Below are 16,372 nucleotides of genomic sequence, written 5' to 3' on the forward strand. Positions count from 1 at the left end.
GGGCCATGTCTGGGTCTGTGGACCCACCACAATAGTTGTCTGTGTTGATGTCCTGGCTTCTGTTACCACTGAAAGCAGTGAGGATAGGGCTGCACAGAGTTGGCTCCGCCCCTCACTGACTGCAGCACTATGGAGAACTGGCCCTACCCCTCACCAATTGCAGCACTTGGGAGAGTAGGCCCTGCACCTCCACAGGGCAGCACAGTGTAACAGTCCCTGCTGACATGGGTGCAGATTAGCTGGCCAAAAAGACGCGAGAGTGGGAGAACTAGCCCTATGGTCTATCACGTGATGGCATGGGCAAATAAAAGATAGCCCCTTGCCCCTTGCCACCTACTGCAGGTGGGAAAAGCTGGTCCTGGGTTTACGAGAGTGGGAGAACTGATCCTGCCTCTCACCAGCTACAGCACCCAAGAGAGTGGGCCCTGCACCTAGCCCAGGCAGCATAATAGAGCTGACCCTATTGATGGGGGTGCAGGTAATCTGGCACCTCAAACTCGCATGGGAGATCTGGCCCCACCCTTCATCTGGTGAATTGGGAAAAGGAGAGATGACCTCTCTCCCACCACCCCTTGCTGCCTGTGCCTGGTGATAGAGCTGGCCCTGAGGTCATGAGAGTGACAGAACTGCCCCCCCCCACTGGCAGCAGCACTCAGTAGAATGGACCCTGCACCTTGCATGTGCAGCACAACAGAGCTGACCCTGTTGGGGGGGGGCGGGGGACTGGTCCTGGGGTCATGAGAGCAGGATTGACCCTGCCCCCCTTTCAAGACCTACCATGTGGTGACAAAGGTAAAAAAAAAAAAGCCCTCCCTCCTTTCACCCCTTGCCACCTGTGGCAGGTGAGAGAGCTGGCCCCAAAGCCACCAGAATGGGAGAGCTGGTCCTGCCCTGCACGGGCTGCAGCATGAGAAAGAGGGCACAGCACCTCACCTGGGAAACACACTAGAGCTGACCCTGTTGATGAGCAGGTAAGTAGGGCCTGTGGGTGTGAGAGCAGGAGAGCAACTCCCTCCCTCAAATGCCATGGGGTGGAAAAGGTAAGGGAAATGTGCCTTCCTCCTCCCTGCTCACTGCCACGTGACAGATAGGAAAGCTGGTTTCAGGGACATGAAAATGAAAACGGAGGAGCTGGTCCTGCCACTCACCAAGTGCAGCAATCTTCCCTACACTTCACCTGGGTAAGAGTAGAGCTGGCCCAGGTGGTGTGGGTGAGCTGGACCTGAGGGTGTGAGTGCAGAACTGGCCCCACTCCCTTCTGTCTGTTACATTGGTGAGCTAGCCAGGACGGTGCTGAAGAGCTCACCTGGGTGGTGATGATGAGGGAGAGTTCGCAGGCTGATCAACCCAGCTACCACCCAGGCCCAGAACCATAGCCCACCCCAGCATCCACCTCATCTGTTATCTGCTGGAGGTTGTGAAGGGGACAGACCTCAGATCCAAAGCTACAGGATCTCCACGACACAGCACAACAACAGGATATCCAAGAGGAGCCCCATTGAGAGCTCATTATCAGTGGTGTAGCAGAGACCAGAGGCCTCGAACCAGCCCCATGACTCATTGCAATGAACACCTGCAAGTAAAGATGCATGGACTAAAGGGTATACTGTGTGATTCATAGGGCCACACAACAGCTTCCATGAGTTTTAATTTGTTTTTTGTTTTGTTTTTACTTTTAAATTTTGTTTTTGGGAGTGGAAGAGGGGATGGGGAAATGAGTGGGATCACATGCATGATGCAAAATCCACAAAGTATCAATATCAATAAAATGCTTTTGTTTTTTTTTAAAATTCTAGGGTTATTAAGGAAGTCTTCATGGGCATTACAGGAATTTAGCTTTTGCTAATCTTTTCTTATGGGAGTTACAATAGAAAGACTTAGGATAAGGGGGTCATCTTTTCTGTAATTCTTCTCTTAGCTAAAGAATAACATCAGCTCCAGTCTTCAATATCTAATCAGAGAGCAAAGATAAGTAGAAAGAAATCATCGGTGAGCAGGAAAGTAGCCTTTAACCCGAAAAAGGAAGGGCATTAACCTAGTATTTATTACTGAAAGGTAGGCATTTAGACAATTGTGACAGGATCCAGTCATTGATAGAAATTAGGGATGTTTTTACTTTTGTTTTGTTTTGCTTTTTGAGACAGGGTCTTGTATATATCCCAGGCTGACCTTCAACTGTGACCCTTTTGCTTCTGCCTTTTGAATGCTAGGATTACAATCTGACAAGTTTATTATTTTCTATATTATAGGAAATACTTAAAATGGGGTTTGAAAAGCTAACATCTGTAAAACAGTTGTACATCCTCCCATCTTCCTTTGACAAGCATGGCCGAATGATCTAATGGTACCATACAACAAAAGACAAAGATGCAACTCATACATATTTAATCTTAAATTGATAAAGAAAAACAAAGCCCATGTTGAGTTGGGTCTCTAAGCCTATTATGCATTTTATACTGTTCCTTTCTATATGGCTATGATCTTTTTTTACTATAACTAAAAATATTCAAATAAGCAAATATAGTTGGTCAATATAAAGTAACTAGTGTAGTGGTTCCACCCGGTCTTCATCTGGAAAGTGAATCCACTTTATATGCTAGGCTGAGGGTTTCTTTACTCCTTTAGGTAACATTTCAGTTGTTCCTGTAGGTGATAAATCTGTAAGGAGACAGAGGCAGAAAAGCATCACAAAAGCTATTTGTATTTTTTTTCTGGTATTCCAAACTTTATTTTTTTTTGTCCTCTTCTGGCTTGCAGGCAAACTTTATTTTTAAAAAACATCCTTTATTACAATTTCAAAAGTGTAACAAAGATCCTTTTCCACTATATCAAAGAATTGATAAATATGTACAACTGGACAAACCCATTTTAAGAATATTCAAAAGGTAAAATAGGGATAGTGAGCAGGACCCTTACCATAAAAGCCTCAAGCTACAGTCATCCTCATAATATAAACTTTAAAGTTGCTACCTGCAGCCGGGCGATGGTGGCGCACGCCTTTAATCCCAGCACTCGGGAGGCAGAGGCAGGTGGATCTCTGTGAGTTCGAGACCAGCCTAGTCTACAGAGCTAGTGCCAGGACAGGCTCCAAAACCACAGAGAAACCCTGTCTCAAAAAACCAAAAAAAAATAATAATAATAAAGTTGCTACCTGCAATACTCTATAGTAGCTTCATGAGATTAACTTATTGCATGTTTTTCTCCATTCTTTCCCCCATTGTAAACTGTTCTGTGGCTTGGAATAAACAATCACTCAAGTTAGAAACTGAGAAGCTTCTGTAAAGCAAAGAAAATGGTCAACAAGACAAAACATCAGCCAACAGAATGGAAAAAGATCCTCACCAACCCTACATCGGACAGAAGGCTGATCTCCAAAGTGCACAAAGAACTCAAGAAATTGGTCATCAAAACAATAAATAATCCAATAAAAATGGAGTACAGATCTAAACAGAGAACTCTCAACAGAGGAATCTAAAATGGCTGAAAAGACACTTAAGGAAATGCTCAACATCCTTAGTCATCGGAGAAATGCAAAAATCAAAACAACTCTGAGATTCCATCTTACACCTGTAAGAATGGCCAAGATCAAAAACACTGATGACAACTTATGCTGGAGAGGGAAGACTCTTCCATTGCTTGTCAGAGTGCAAACTAGTACACTCCCTTTGGATGTCAGTGTGGCGATTTCTCAGAAAATTAGGAAACAACCTTCCTCAAGACCCAGCAATACCACTTTGGGGTATATATCCAAAGGATTCTCAATTGTACCACAAGGTCATGTGCTTAACTATGTAGCAACATTATTTGTCATAGCCAGAACCTGTAAACAACCTAAATGCTCCTTGACCAATAAAGAAGATGTGGTACATTTACACAATGAAGTACTACACAGCAGAAAGAAAAATGACATCTTGAAATTTGCAGGCAAATGGATGAATTGAGAAAACATCGTATTGAGTGAGGTAACCCAGACTCAGAAAGACAATTATATGTACTCACTCATAAGTGGCTTTTAGACATAAAGCAAAGAAAAACAACCTACAAATCACAACCCTAGAGAACCTAGACAACAATGAGGACTCTAGGAGAGATATACATGGTTCTAAACTACACAGGAAGTAGAAAAAGACAAGATCTGAGTAAACTGGGAGCATGGGATCATGGGAGAGGGTAGAAGGGGAGGGGAGAGGAAGGGAGAGGAATGGAGAAAATATATAGCTCAATAGAAAGAATTAAAAATTAAAAAAGAAACCTAAAATATCACTTGTAGTACTTTCTTTTCCTTCGTCACCCTTTAACTGACCTAAGTCCTATCAATCCTTTAAGATATATTCTCTCATATGTAAATGGTCACAGAAATCTTATTTTTAATACTCAAAGAGCTGAAAAATGTCTATCAGAATAAGAATAGTTAAGTAAAATGCGATTTATAAGTTATTTTGAGTCAACTTTTAGGTCTGCTGTAGCCAGGGCCTTGCTTATAATGAGATATTTCATTAAAAATGTCTGGGCCTGGGCTGGAGAGATGGCTCAGTGGTTAAGAGCATGGGCTGCTCTTCCAGAGGTCCTGAGTTCGATTTCCAGCAACCACATGGTGGCTGACAACCATCTGTAATGAGATTTGGCATCCTCCTCTGGCATGTGGGCATACATGGAGGCAAAATGTTGTATACGTAATAAATAAATTTTTTTTAAAAATCTTAAATGTCTGGGCCTTAGGCTACCTAGATGGCTCAGAATTTAAAAGTGGTTGCTGCACAAGCCTGAAAATTTGATCCTAGGACCCAACTGAAAAATGAATTTGATTCTAGGACTCATACGATGCAGAGAGCCCATTTACACCAATTGTCCTCTGATCTCCAAATACATGCCCCTATGCATATGTGTATGTGCACATACACAAACATATACAATAAAAATTTTAAATGAAAGTTTAAACTAGGTCTTATTCTCCTCCTTCATACTCAAGCAAGGAATTCCTTAAACCCAACTTAAAACTAAAACCTATCTTTCCTATCCTAGTCTACTGTCAAATGATTTAACTTTTGCTTTATTTTCAGACTTTACATTAAACAACTGTCTTCATGGCTTAAAACACCCACAGATAGTCAAAGTAGTCAAGTTCTCTCCCTACCCTAAGTGACACCTTGAATATGTTCTACTACTGGTTTGTTTGATTTACTCTTCCTGTCTAGGCACAAATATAATTTCCTCAGGGTGGTTTGCTATGTTCTTGTAATTTAATCCAGGATTCTCCTTATTCTAAGGAGAATACTGACTTTTTTCCTGCATAGTGCTTCTTTGGGATTTGTATTTTAATATTTATATGATAATTTGTTTACCATCAATCTCCCTTGGCAGACCATTAGATCTATGAGGACAACTATTTTATCTGTCTTATCCAGCACTCTTTATCCAGTGCTCTTCACTCCAGAGGTATTCAATAACTGTTGAATGAACAGACTTTCAAAAAGTTCTTGATGCATCCTGCTATTGTCAAACAGAATATATGTTTATCACTATTCTTGTAAGACAAACAGCTCGAAAATAAATTAGAAGTGGTTGAGTTCTACATAGCAAATTATTTATTTAAAAATGTTCTTCTTACCTCTTCACACTTTTGTCTTTCTAATATGTTAAGCTGCCCCAAAGCATACTGGAAATGCCTCTGAAAAAATAAATTGTATCAGTGATGAAAGATGTATCTTAAAGGAAGAGAGAACCACAGAACCCATTTTGTCATATATTTGATAAGAAAGCTGTCAATTATAGGAAAACAATTTTTAGAAAAACTGTAGCACAAAACTACTGCCTAACCATCCAATCTTATTTTATGTACTCTCTACAGCATTTTTCTTGCCCTAAAATAAATGGGTGAAATATCTACATGATATATTTTTCCTAGTGTTGTATAAATCCTCCATTTCCCCTCAAGAACAGAACATTACTACTCCTAACACTGCATACAATACCACACATATGTAAATTGCACATATATCACAATAGTATCAGATATCTGAATCTTTCGAGATGTATCTATACTACTATCTTTGGCTATTCTAAAAGACTACAGCCAAAGTGGGTATAGCTCTATACCAAGCTGCTTCTCTTTGACAATTATTGCTCCACAAAAAAAAAGAAAGAAAGAAAGGGGAAAAAAATCTAGCAAAGGATTCTCTTAGTGCTGTAGAATCACCTTACTACCAAGATGGGAGCAAATGTGACATAACAGTGTATTTTCCTTTCGCTGAAACCCTGAAAATGCATATAAAAATATAAAAATTCACCCATGTTTCAGCATACATGATAAGACTTTTAAATTAATTTGGTCCTTTTTTACTGAAACAAATATATATTGGTATAAACAGGTTTAGTCTATGTATTGCCAATTACTATGGTTCCTCTTGGAGCTTTAATTCTCTTTATTTTCTTTTTTGATACAAGGTCTACTGTGTAACCCTGGCTAATCTGGAGCCTGTTATATAAACAATCAATTGTTCTCAAATTCACAGAGACCTCAGTACTGGGGATAAAAGGCATGTGCCAAAATACCCAACTGATTTTAATTTGTTATATAGTGAGAATGGTGAAAGGATCTATGTTTCAGGGACCTGAGGAGTAAATGAAATGATAAAACATAACTCTTTTATTGTGTCATTGGTATAGTAAATGCTTAATATTGGTCATTATCTCAGGTCACTTAGTCCCATTCCCTATAAAAATGCTTAGATTAAAAAAGTATTAAAATATAATAAAATAGGGATATTTTAGTAGAAATTTCTAAAAAGTTACTTAGGTTTATGAGTCAACTACATAGTGATGGTGTGAGTAGAAACACAGAGATGGAATTTTGAAAGTAAGATATCAGGGCATCTAACAGTCAAGAAGAACTTACCTTAAGGGTCAAGTTTTCCACATTCCTAAGGAGATCTTTCTGTCGTTGTGCTTTTTTATAAATCTTTTGGAGCTTCATTTCTTTGACATGAATCAGTTTCTGAATTCCTGTGACTGAAGGAGGTAGAAAAAGGATTTTTGTATTAAGTCTAGCTTTAAATAATGGACCGAGTCACAAATCAAATAAAACTCCAAGGACTAAAAACTTCTGAAAACTAAGCATTGTATATAATGCTTGTTGAGAGTTAGCCTTTTATACGGCCACCCTCCATACCTAATTGCTTTGTCTTTTCTTCTGACTTACTTATTGAACTGTAATCTTTGTTGGTTTCACAGAAGCTAGGATGAATAAATTGGATTTGCAGCTCCCTTTCTAAATTCTCTTCAAGATTGTCTATCTCCTTTTCTTCTTCTTCTTCTTCTTCATCATCATCATCTTCATCATCGTCATCATCGTCATCCTGATCCCCATCCTTTTGATTGTCAACATCCTCCTCTTCAATTTTAGCACCCACATCATTACTGTTACTGCCAGAATCGCCAAACATCTCTTGAAGCATTGCAGTTTCTATTGATTTTAAGCAAGGGAAAAATTAAACAATCTGAACCTTTGGAAATGACCATAACCCCAAATAGCAATACATGCCTTACCATGAAGTTCACTGGAGAACCAGTGAATTGTATAAATTATTTTCCTATAGGGAGATTATTCCCTTTGTAAAATAATGACAAGGAATATGAAACACTAACATTCATCCATGTATTCAATTATCAAGATATCTAGAGAATTTAAGGGTCCATAGGAAGTTGAATACAAGGGCATATAGGAGATTAGAATTCCAGTTCTAAAACCCTAAGAGCATAGGAGGACCAATGAGGAAAAAGGACAAAGGCATCTTTTTTTCTTTGATTGGTCTGTGAGTCTGTCACACAGTTAACACTTGCCCTTATCTGAAACTCTTCCCCTATTTTCAATGAAGTACCTGATGAGCTACGACCATGCATTCGTGCGGTTCTTGAAGTGCCTGAGATGCACCCTTGACTTTCTATTTCCTTGGTTTCATCATCAGCAATGACTTCCCAGCCTGAAAATATAATAGTCAAGGAAAAACCAGAAGAGAGAGCACACAGTTGAAATGAAAGTGGCTCTTTAACTAAAAGTGCTACTAATATTTAATTTAGGTCAAATTTAGATCATTGTACCTGCATTCCTAGTGTGGAAACTGCCTTATAGTAAATTGCACAAACATAAATACCCTTCTATTGTCTGTCTGTATTTACCATTTCTAGATAGAAAATAACATTTCAAAAATCTTAAATTGCCGGGTGGTGGTGACGCACGCCTTTAATCCCAGCACTCAGGAGGCAGAGGCAGGCAGATCTTTGTAAATTCGAGGCCAGCCTGGTCTACAAGAGCTAGTTCCAGGACAGGCTCCAAAGCTATGGAGAAACCCTGTCTCGAAAAAAAAAACAAGCAAAAAAGTCTTAAGTTATACACATCAAAACTGGCACTCGAACACTAGAAGCGAGGGAGGATTAAACATGCTGCTTAGTAGTGTGGGACTTACCTGGCATAACAAGGTTCTGAATTTGATAGCATTATCTCAAAGAAAAGCAAAACTCCCAACTAGAGGTGAGATTTGTCAGAACATGCGCATGAGATGAAACAGACTTTAAGGAAAATATTTAATATAAAGGATACAGACACTGATGGCTTCAGCATCTGAGCACAGCAGTCTCTTCACTTCTTTATCCACATTTGGAGATTCAGTGTCCTGAAGCAATGTATGGAAGGAAATACCAGTAATATCATTTAGCATCCAGTTTTATGTAAATACCTTTCCCTATATATTAATGAACTAAAATGATTGGGCCTTGTTTGATGCTCATCCAACAAAACTTCTACTTTAATAGTGCTATTTATGAAGGAACCTATCTAAAATCTACAAATTTGTAGAGCAAGTTCATTTTCCAAAGTTAAATCACTTGAAATGTTTACTCTTATCTGTCTATAACTCTATGAACAAGAGTTTCAACATTTATGTTTCATTATTTGTCTTAACTCATTAGCAAAGAACAATAATTCCATGTTAGTTACTTACAAATAATTTGCTTTAAAATCCAAATTTCCCCACTGCATTTTTCCACCTTGATTATTACAATGTTCCTGTAAAAATTAGATCCTATCTACATGTTCTCACTTGAATAGTTTTAAAAAATTACCCCACAACAATTAATTCCTCATGATACAAGAATAAACCAAGGCCTTTGATGAGAAATCCTATTAGTTCAAGCAAATGTTGGTAAGTTGAGCTCTTAACTCCAAGGGATGGATTTTGAAATGAAAATAAGGAGGGGAAAGCAGTTTGTAATGCATGGAAACACTAACATAAAAGTTGCTATTGGACATTAAATAATTAGTTCCCAGTGAATAAAATCCAGTGTACGTATGTATGTATGTGTGTATATCTGTTTATATGAAGCATATGAAAATAAACAATGAAGATTATGACCACTTCTGTACCTTACGCAAGCCAACTTCATCCATTTGTTTGACATCAGGAAGCTATGAAGTAAAGCACAACAAAGAAAAACATTATATTTGATTTCTCTACTTAAGTCCAGCTTAAAGAGCTCTACAATTATATTTAACTACTTTTATATTTAGCAGACAATAAATTTCATTGGCTGGCATGTTACTAAGACACATTAACACATAAATTAGAAAAGTTAGTCTACAACTTTAGTGCAGTTTTTTTTCAAAATTCTGACAAGGTTTTCTGTATACATATCCAAGCTCATTCTAAAATTCATATGGAAAGATAACTATTCTAAAAATTTTAAAACAATATTGATGAAGCAAAATGAAATCGTAGCAATTAATCTTCAGATTTCAAGACTTACCACATTACAGTATCTGTAGAGAGACTGAACAACAAAAAAAAAAGAACCCACAAATAGTACCATACAAATATTCCCAAGGAAGAGGTGGAGGAGAGGGAGAGCATAGAAGAAGAATGGGAATCTTGAATTAAAACTCATACTTTAGCAAAACTGAAATATGGATCACAGGCATAAATATAAAATCTTCAGTATCTAGGCTAAGCAAAGACACCTTATATTTAACAACAAAAAATCAAAATCTTTAAAATAAAAATATCAATAAATTAAACTTCATCAAAACTAAAAATCTTGCTTTCCATAAGTTCTTGTGAAGTGAACTAAAAAACTCAAGCTATCAAACATGAGAAGGTATTAATAAACGATGCATACATGATGAAAGACTAGTATACAGACTAGAAAAAGAATTCTTTGAACTTAATAATAAAGTCATTTTAGAAAATGGTCAGGGAGCTGAGAGATGGCTCAGAGGTTAAGAGCACTGACTGTTCTTCCAGAGGTCCTGAGTTCAATTCCCAGCAACCACGTGGTGGCTCATAACCATCTGTAGTAAGATCTAGTGCCCTCTTCTGGCCTGCAGGAACACACGCAAACAGAATGCTGTATACATTACATAGTTAATAAATTCTTTAAAGGAAGGGAGGGAGGGAGAGAGGGAGAAAGGGAGGAAGGAAACTGTCAAAAGAAGCTCAGTGTCGTAGTGCGTTTTTGTAATCCCAGAATTTAGACAATGAGGCAGGAGCACTGCTGCAAATTCAAGGGCATTATCTACCCAAAAGATACAAATTAACACCACATTAAAATCACTACACACTTATAAGAATGGCTATAATAAAAGAAAATAATGACAAGACCTAATGCCGATGAGGAGGTGAAGAATTTGTATTTCATATACTATCAGTGTTAATATAAAATGATACTTCCTCTAAAAAAGTATGGCAGTGTCTTATAAAAACTTAAAAAAAAATGTTTGTGGTTAGTGAAGTGGCTGAGTATTAATATGCTTGCTATCAATCTTGATGACCTGAATTTGATACCTAGAATTGATTCTCAAGCTTTCCTGTGAGCTCCATTTGTGGCACATATGTATGCACACACACACTAAATGAATGTAAATAAAATTTAAAAGCTAATGCTTGGCAAGAGACATGTCTCAGTTGGTAAAGACCTCCTTTATGTGAGCTAAATTCTGGGATTAATCCTTAGCAACATATAAAACAAGGTATGGTAATACGTGTCTGTAATCCCAGCACTTGAGATGCTGGTGGTGGCAGGAAGATCAAAAATCATAGGTGACCACACAGCAAGTTCAATGCAAGCCTGGACTATATCAAAAAGACCCTGAGATTCAAAATATTTTTATAAATCTGCCACTTGGGGCGCTATAGAGATGAACCAGTGGTTAAGGGAACCTGTTGCTCTTATAAAGTACTTGGGGGTTTCAATTCCCAGCAACCACTTATGGTTAATCACAACCATCCTTAACCCAAGTTCCAGACTTTCCAACAGGCACTCATGCGGTACACTCACGTGCATGCAGGCAAAACAGTCATAGACATTAAGTAAAATGAATAAAAATCTTTTAAAATATGCCACTATCATATGGTTCAGAATTATTCCTGAGCATTTATCCTGGGGAAATTAGGATTTAAGTTCACACAAAGAAACCTACTCACAATCTTACTTATAACTGTCAAAAAGTAGAAACAATACAGTTATGTGTTAATGAGTAAACAGTTGAACACATTGGTATATTCACACCAGAAATGCAATTCAGCAATATGTCATTCTTAGATTATATACTGTATGTTCAATGTATAGAAGATAATAAACATTAAAAAAAACCACAGAGATGAAAAAAAGATTTCTAATTGCTAGGCACTAAAAAAGACCAGGAATGTAAGGCAGGAAGAAAGTATAAATCTTTCTTTTTTTGAATAAGAAAATCTCATTGTGTGTTCCTAGCTAGCCTGATACTGGAAATGTCATCCAAGATTTGGACAACAGAAGGCAGTCCTCTTGCTGCAGCTTCCCAAATGCTAAGATCACAGGTAAACCAACATGCCTCGCTTTAAATCTACAGCATCTGAAAACTAAAAGCATGAGGTGCAATGTCCAGTTCATGATTCTTCTGAATCCCTAACAATGAGACTATAACCTAAAGAAGTGGTTCTATTTTTAGTCACTGCTGTAGCCCCAACTGCTAGCTCATAATGCTGTGGATTGTGCCTATTTTAATTTTTTTACATTTTGAGTCAAGGTCTATAGCCAGGGATTGTCTTAAACTCACGATCCTTCTGCATTAGCCTCCAAGTGCTGAGATTACAGGTAGGTACCAACACATTTGGTAGGCACTGCTTATTGAACATATAAATGAATCAGTGAATTCCCAACTGACTTTCTACCTTTCTTTCTCCCTCATAGTCCTCTCCTAAGTCATCCAGCAGAAACACAAATGGCATGAGACTAACCTTTTTTCTTGTTCTCCGGAACCTTTTCTTTCTGACGTTCTTAAGTGGTGGAGTAACTAAAACAAAAACATAATGAAATATGCCATGTAACTTATGACTGTCCTATATCTACATGAATTTGATGAAGAAATATGTCATGCTCATAGCATGATTCTTTCTTCAAAAATAAGAAGTTAATGAACCAGGTAAGAGGTCCCTGATTCATAGAGATTTGCAATTCAAAAGATAAATGTAGTCAGCCATAATGAGCAAGAGATTGGTGACTTACTGCCATGCTTCCAGTTATATCTTTTTCTATTTGTCTTCCCTCCACCCCTTCCAGTTACAGTAGTATGAGCAGAGGTAACTGGTTCTTCTGGGGGAGAGTGAGGCTCACCATGAGCACTGCATACAAGCATCTATATTTAGCAAAGACAAAGAAGTTTACTATTGCCCCAAATACTAAACAGTAATAAATTATAAACATACCACCAGAAATGAGGAGCACAGATGATTCTTGGCATTTCCCAAAACCAAGTACTATGTAATATAAATTCAGATTCTTTTATATATCCCTTTCCCATCCTCTCTTCCTTCCTTCTTCTCTTTCTCCCCCTCTTCTCTCTCCCTGCATCATGATATATAGATTTGACTTTTACCTAGCATATACCACTGCAGAAGCAGTATCATGAAAGGCATAGCATTTTCATCTAGAGAGGAAATGAGAAAGCACCAGTAAAGATGAGAAGTAACTTTTTTTCAGAGTTAACACACTCTCTAGCAGAAAAAGACCTAGTCATTAATATTTTAAAATAAGCAAAAGTCACTATAAGTGGCAAACAGCAGAAGTCTGTAAAAGTAAAGAAATAAAAAGTTAAGAATACAAGCCGGGCAGTGGTGGCGCACGCCTTTAATCCCAGCACTCAGGAGGCAGAGGCAGGCGGATCTCTGTGAGTTCGAGGCCAGCCTGTTCTACAAGAGCTAGTGCCAGGACAGGCTCCAAAGCTACAGAGAAACCCTGTCTCGAAAAACTAAAAAAAAAAAAAAATTAAGAATACAAAACCAGGGCATGACTTTATGTTCCTGTGCAATTGATCTGATAATTATAAACAGTAAATAGTCATTTACCAAGTGGAACTGAATACCGGCAGAAAGACTAAAGATTCCACAAAGGGTACAAGAACCAGAAGATGAAGAAAATCAAACCAGTGGTGGTGATATAGCTCAATGGTAGGTAGAGCACTTGCCTGGCATGCATGAGGACCTGCATCTGGTCCTCAGCACTAATAAACTAAACAAGATTTTGTGGATCTGGGGAATCACTCAGTGATTAGAGTGCTTTTCTAAAATGCTCAGAGTCCTAGGTTTGGTCCTCAGTACAACTTAAGAGTGTGGAAAGGAATGCCTGTTAAGTCCAACACTTGGTAGTTGAAGACAGAAGGATTTGAAGTTTAAAGTCATCCTCAGCTACATACTAAGTTTGAGGTTATCCTGGTATATATGAGACCATGTCTCAAAAAATTCATACCTGAGAAATATCTGCTGTTTTATAAAATGTTTTTCTATCAACAGTTTTCAGGCTTCCGATAACACAAGGCAAATTAACCAGCTTAGCAGGCAGTGAGACATCTTCTACCTGAACAACTGCATGACGTCCATCAGCTAAAGGAAAGTAGAGAAAATTAATATTGACATTCCAATGCTCTGTTCAGTCTCCAAGAAACCGAATAAGGAAGACTTATGCAGGACAGAAAAGTTTTTTGACAAAACTTAACTATTTTTGAAAGATTAGAAATCAATATCCAGAAAAAGAAGAGAGTATCTACAGCTTGTTTTTACACACTGTATGTTACTAGTTCAAAAATATCTAAGTTTCTTTCTAATGGTAGCAAAGATGAGTAAGACAGCAACTGCTTCCTTGTTATCTCCAACAGCAAATTTCATTCATTTAAATACATTCCTTAAAAGCATTTGATTGTAACATTGTGTATGTATGTTTTCTAAAGGTTAGAACCATAACATACTCTTATTTTTTCACACCTTTAATGCCTAGTATAGTGCCTTTCACATAACAATCTGTAGCAAATTATTGTTTTGTTTAATATATTGTGAATTGATATTAACTACTTACGGGCAAAGCCAATTTTTAGTTTATCCTTCATGCCAGGACCTCGAGAATGTATAATCTTTCTGACAGCATAAGCCTGTTCCTAAAAAGGAGGTAAATTAAAAATCAGAAAGATTGTCTAATTGTCTTCCTTAAACAAAACCTTACATTTTCCAAATGTTAACTATGCTATGTACCATGAAAGCCCATGCATTGTATAAATCAAATTAAATGAACTCAACTCAAATTTCATCACTATCTTTTAGAAACTACACTTTGTGCCTTCTCCCAGTTTTTCAGTTTTACTTCTTACTGCTTATCCTTCCATTGTAGTTGCTAAGAAAAGGTATTAGCTATAGTTTACTAGATATGTTGATTAACTATAATGATAATAACTTTCTAACCATCTCTATCATAACCTCCAAAATGAAATAATACTCAAACATGGTTTTCAATGGGAGAGTCAAGCTTAAAGTTTAAATGAGTTTGACAACTCTGCTTGGTGATGAATTTGCAGATGACAGTGGTAGTCTCTCCAACCAACTCTTCTGAGATGACAGAAAGAATTTTACAAGTCTTACCTTGGCTGTCCACAAAATTGGCTGTAAATGTTTGTGCTAAATAACCGGATGATTCATAATTGTCATTGTCATAGTTGTTTTGACAGAGAATTAACCCATATGATTGATGGTATATACAGGAACAAAGAAATATTGTGAGAAGAATATGAACTACAATAGGACTGCTAATAGAACATGATTTCTGGGAAGCAAATGTTCTGAGTTTTTATAGCCTGAAATGCTAGTATTACCTAAGCAGAACTACACTTTTGCACTGAAGACATTTATTCTGAGATATAAATGTTACTTACCTGAGGCAGACGCAATATAAACTGTTCCTCAATATCTTGGGATTCTTCATGCTTTAAAGTCATGGCTTTGAGTTCATAAAAAACAACAAAAAAAGTCACTACAAACTCTTGCTCACTCTGCTGACCATCTCTGATTATATTATTTTATATAAGATCTTACCCCAAATTCTCATGGAAAAGAAGTTTAGAAATACTTTATTTGACATCTTGATTTCTAAAAGTCATCATTTCCAAAGTCAATTCAAATTACACAATGTAACTTGATGAATTAATTAAGCTGTTGTGAAACATGATTTAATATTTTTGAAAAAATTCTTGTACTGTCAAATTAAAAGAGTAAACTTCAGCTAAATGGCCTCTATAGGGTTGAATGCAAGCCAAAGAATGAAATAAAAAAAAAGAATGAAATCAACCCAGAACTTATCTGCAGACATAATAATTTGAAGTGAACAAATACTTAATTTTCAATATTTAATTCACCCAAATAAACAAATAGTTGTAATTAGGAAGTCTATGGAATAGCAAGAAACTTGTTATGGCTCAATTGCAATGGCTGAGCACTTCCTTTGCAAGAATGTGTCCCATGCTTATATATCTAGACCATGTACACTAGCTTCATGGAATAGATAAATTCTTTAAAAGGGTGATATGAATAGGACACAAAATCTGATTTTATTTATTAATTATTATGACTAATTGCCATGTATTCTGTCGCTCAGACTTACTAAACTAGGTGCTTTAGATATGTCCTTTCGTTTAATCCTTAAAGTCACCAGATTTCTATAAGAATATTTAAAATAATCTTAAGATAGATTTGTCTCAATACCTCATGCATGTTTAGTATGCACTCAGCACAAGAGGAATATTTTCTTTTAAGAATACATCTTATATAAAATGAATAGTCTAATCCAAATTAGAGGGATTTCAGACCAATCATGTGTACCTTATACAGTAAGTTAGGGTAAAAGCTCTAGTTGATGCACATCCCTAAATACTCTGTAAATCATCATCTGGGACCTGAGTTTTAAATCCAAATCTTTCTTAAAAGCATCCATTCTTTTAACACATAGGAACATGGGACTCTTTTAAGGTGGAACCAAAGCACTTAGTATAATACTGGGAAAGGGAGGGTTAAATGGGGTGGGGTGG

At 37.2% G+C, this 16,372-nt stretch overlaps 1 protein-coding gene across 1 annotated transcript; it reads right to left on the bottom strand.

Annotated features, from left to right (window-relative positions):
* Positions 1 to 2,420: 2,420 nt before the first annotated feature.
* Positions 2,421 to 16,054, bottom strand: Taf7l (TATA-box binding protein associated factor 7 like). The gene is made up of 13 exons (XM_005358827.3): positions 16,050 to 16,054; positions 15,224 to 15,353; positions 14,377 to 14,455; positions 13,774 to 13,907; positions 12,535 to 12,664; positions 12,267 to 12,322; positions 9,419 to 9,460; positions 8,597 to 8,669; positions 7,878 to 7,979; positions 7,199 to 7,462; positions 6,896 to 7,008; positions 5,609 to 5,668; positions 2,421 to 2,658 (listed from the first exon to the last, which is right to left on the bottom strand). The coding sequence occupies exons 1-13, from the start codon at positions 16,052 to 16,054 to the stop codon at positions 2,614 to 2,616; spliced, it is 1,233 nt and encodes a 410-aa protein (XP_005358884.1). The 3' UTR covers positions 2,421 to 2,613.
* Between the last annotated feature and the right edge of the window lie 318 nt (positions 16,055 to 16,372).

The sequence above is a fragment of the Microtus ochrogaster genome, chromosome X (genome assembly GCF_000317375.1).
Source record: "Microtus ochrogaster isolate Prairie Vole_2 chromosome X, MicOch1.0, whole genome shotgun sequence".
In the NCBI taxonomy this organism is placed as follows: domain Eukaryota; kingdom Metazoa; phylum Chordata; class Mammalia; order Rodentia; family Cricetidae; genus Microtus; species Microtus ochrogaster.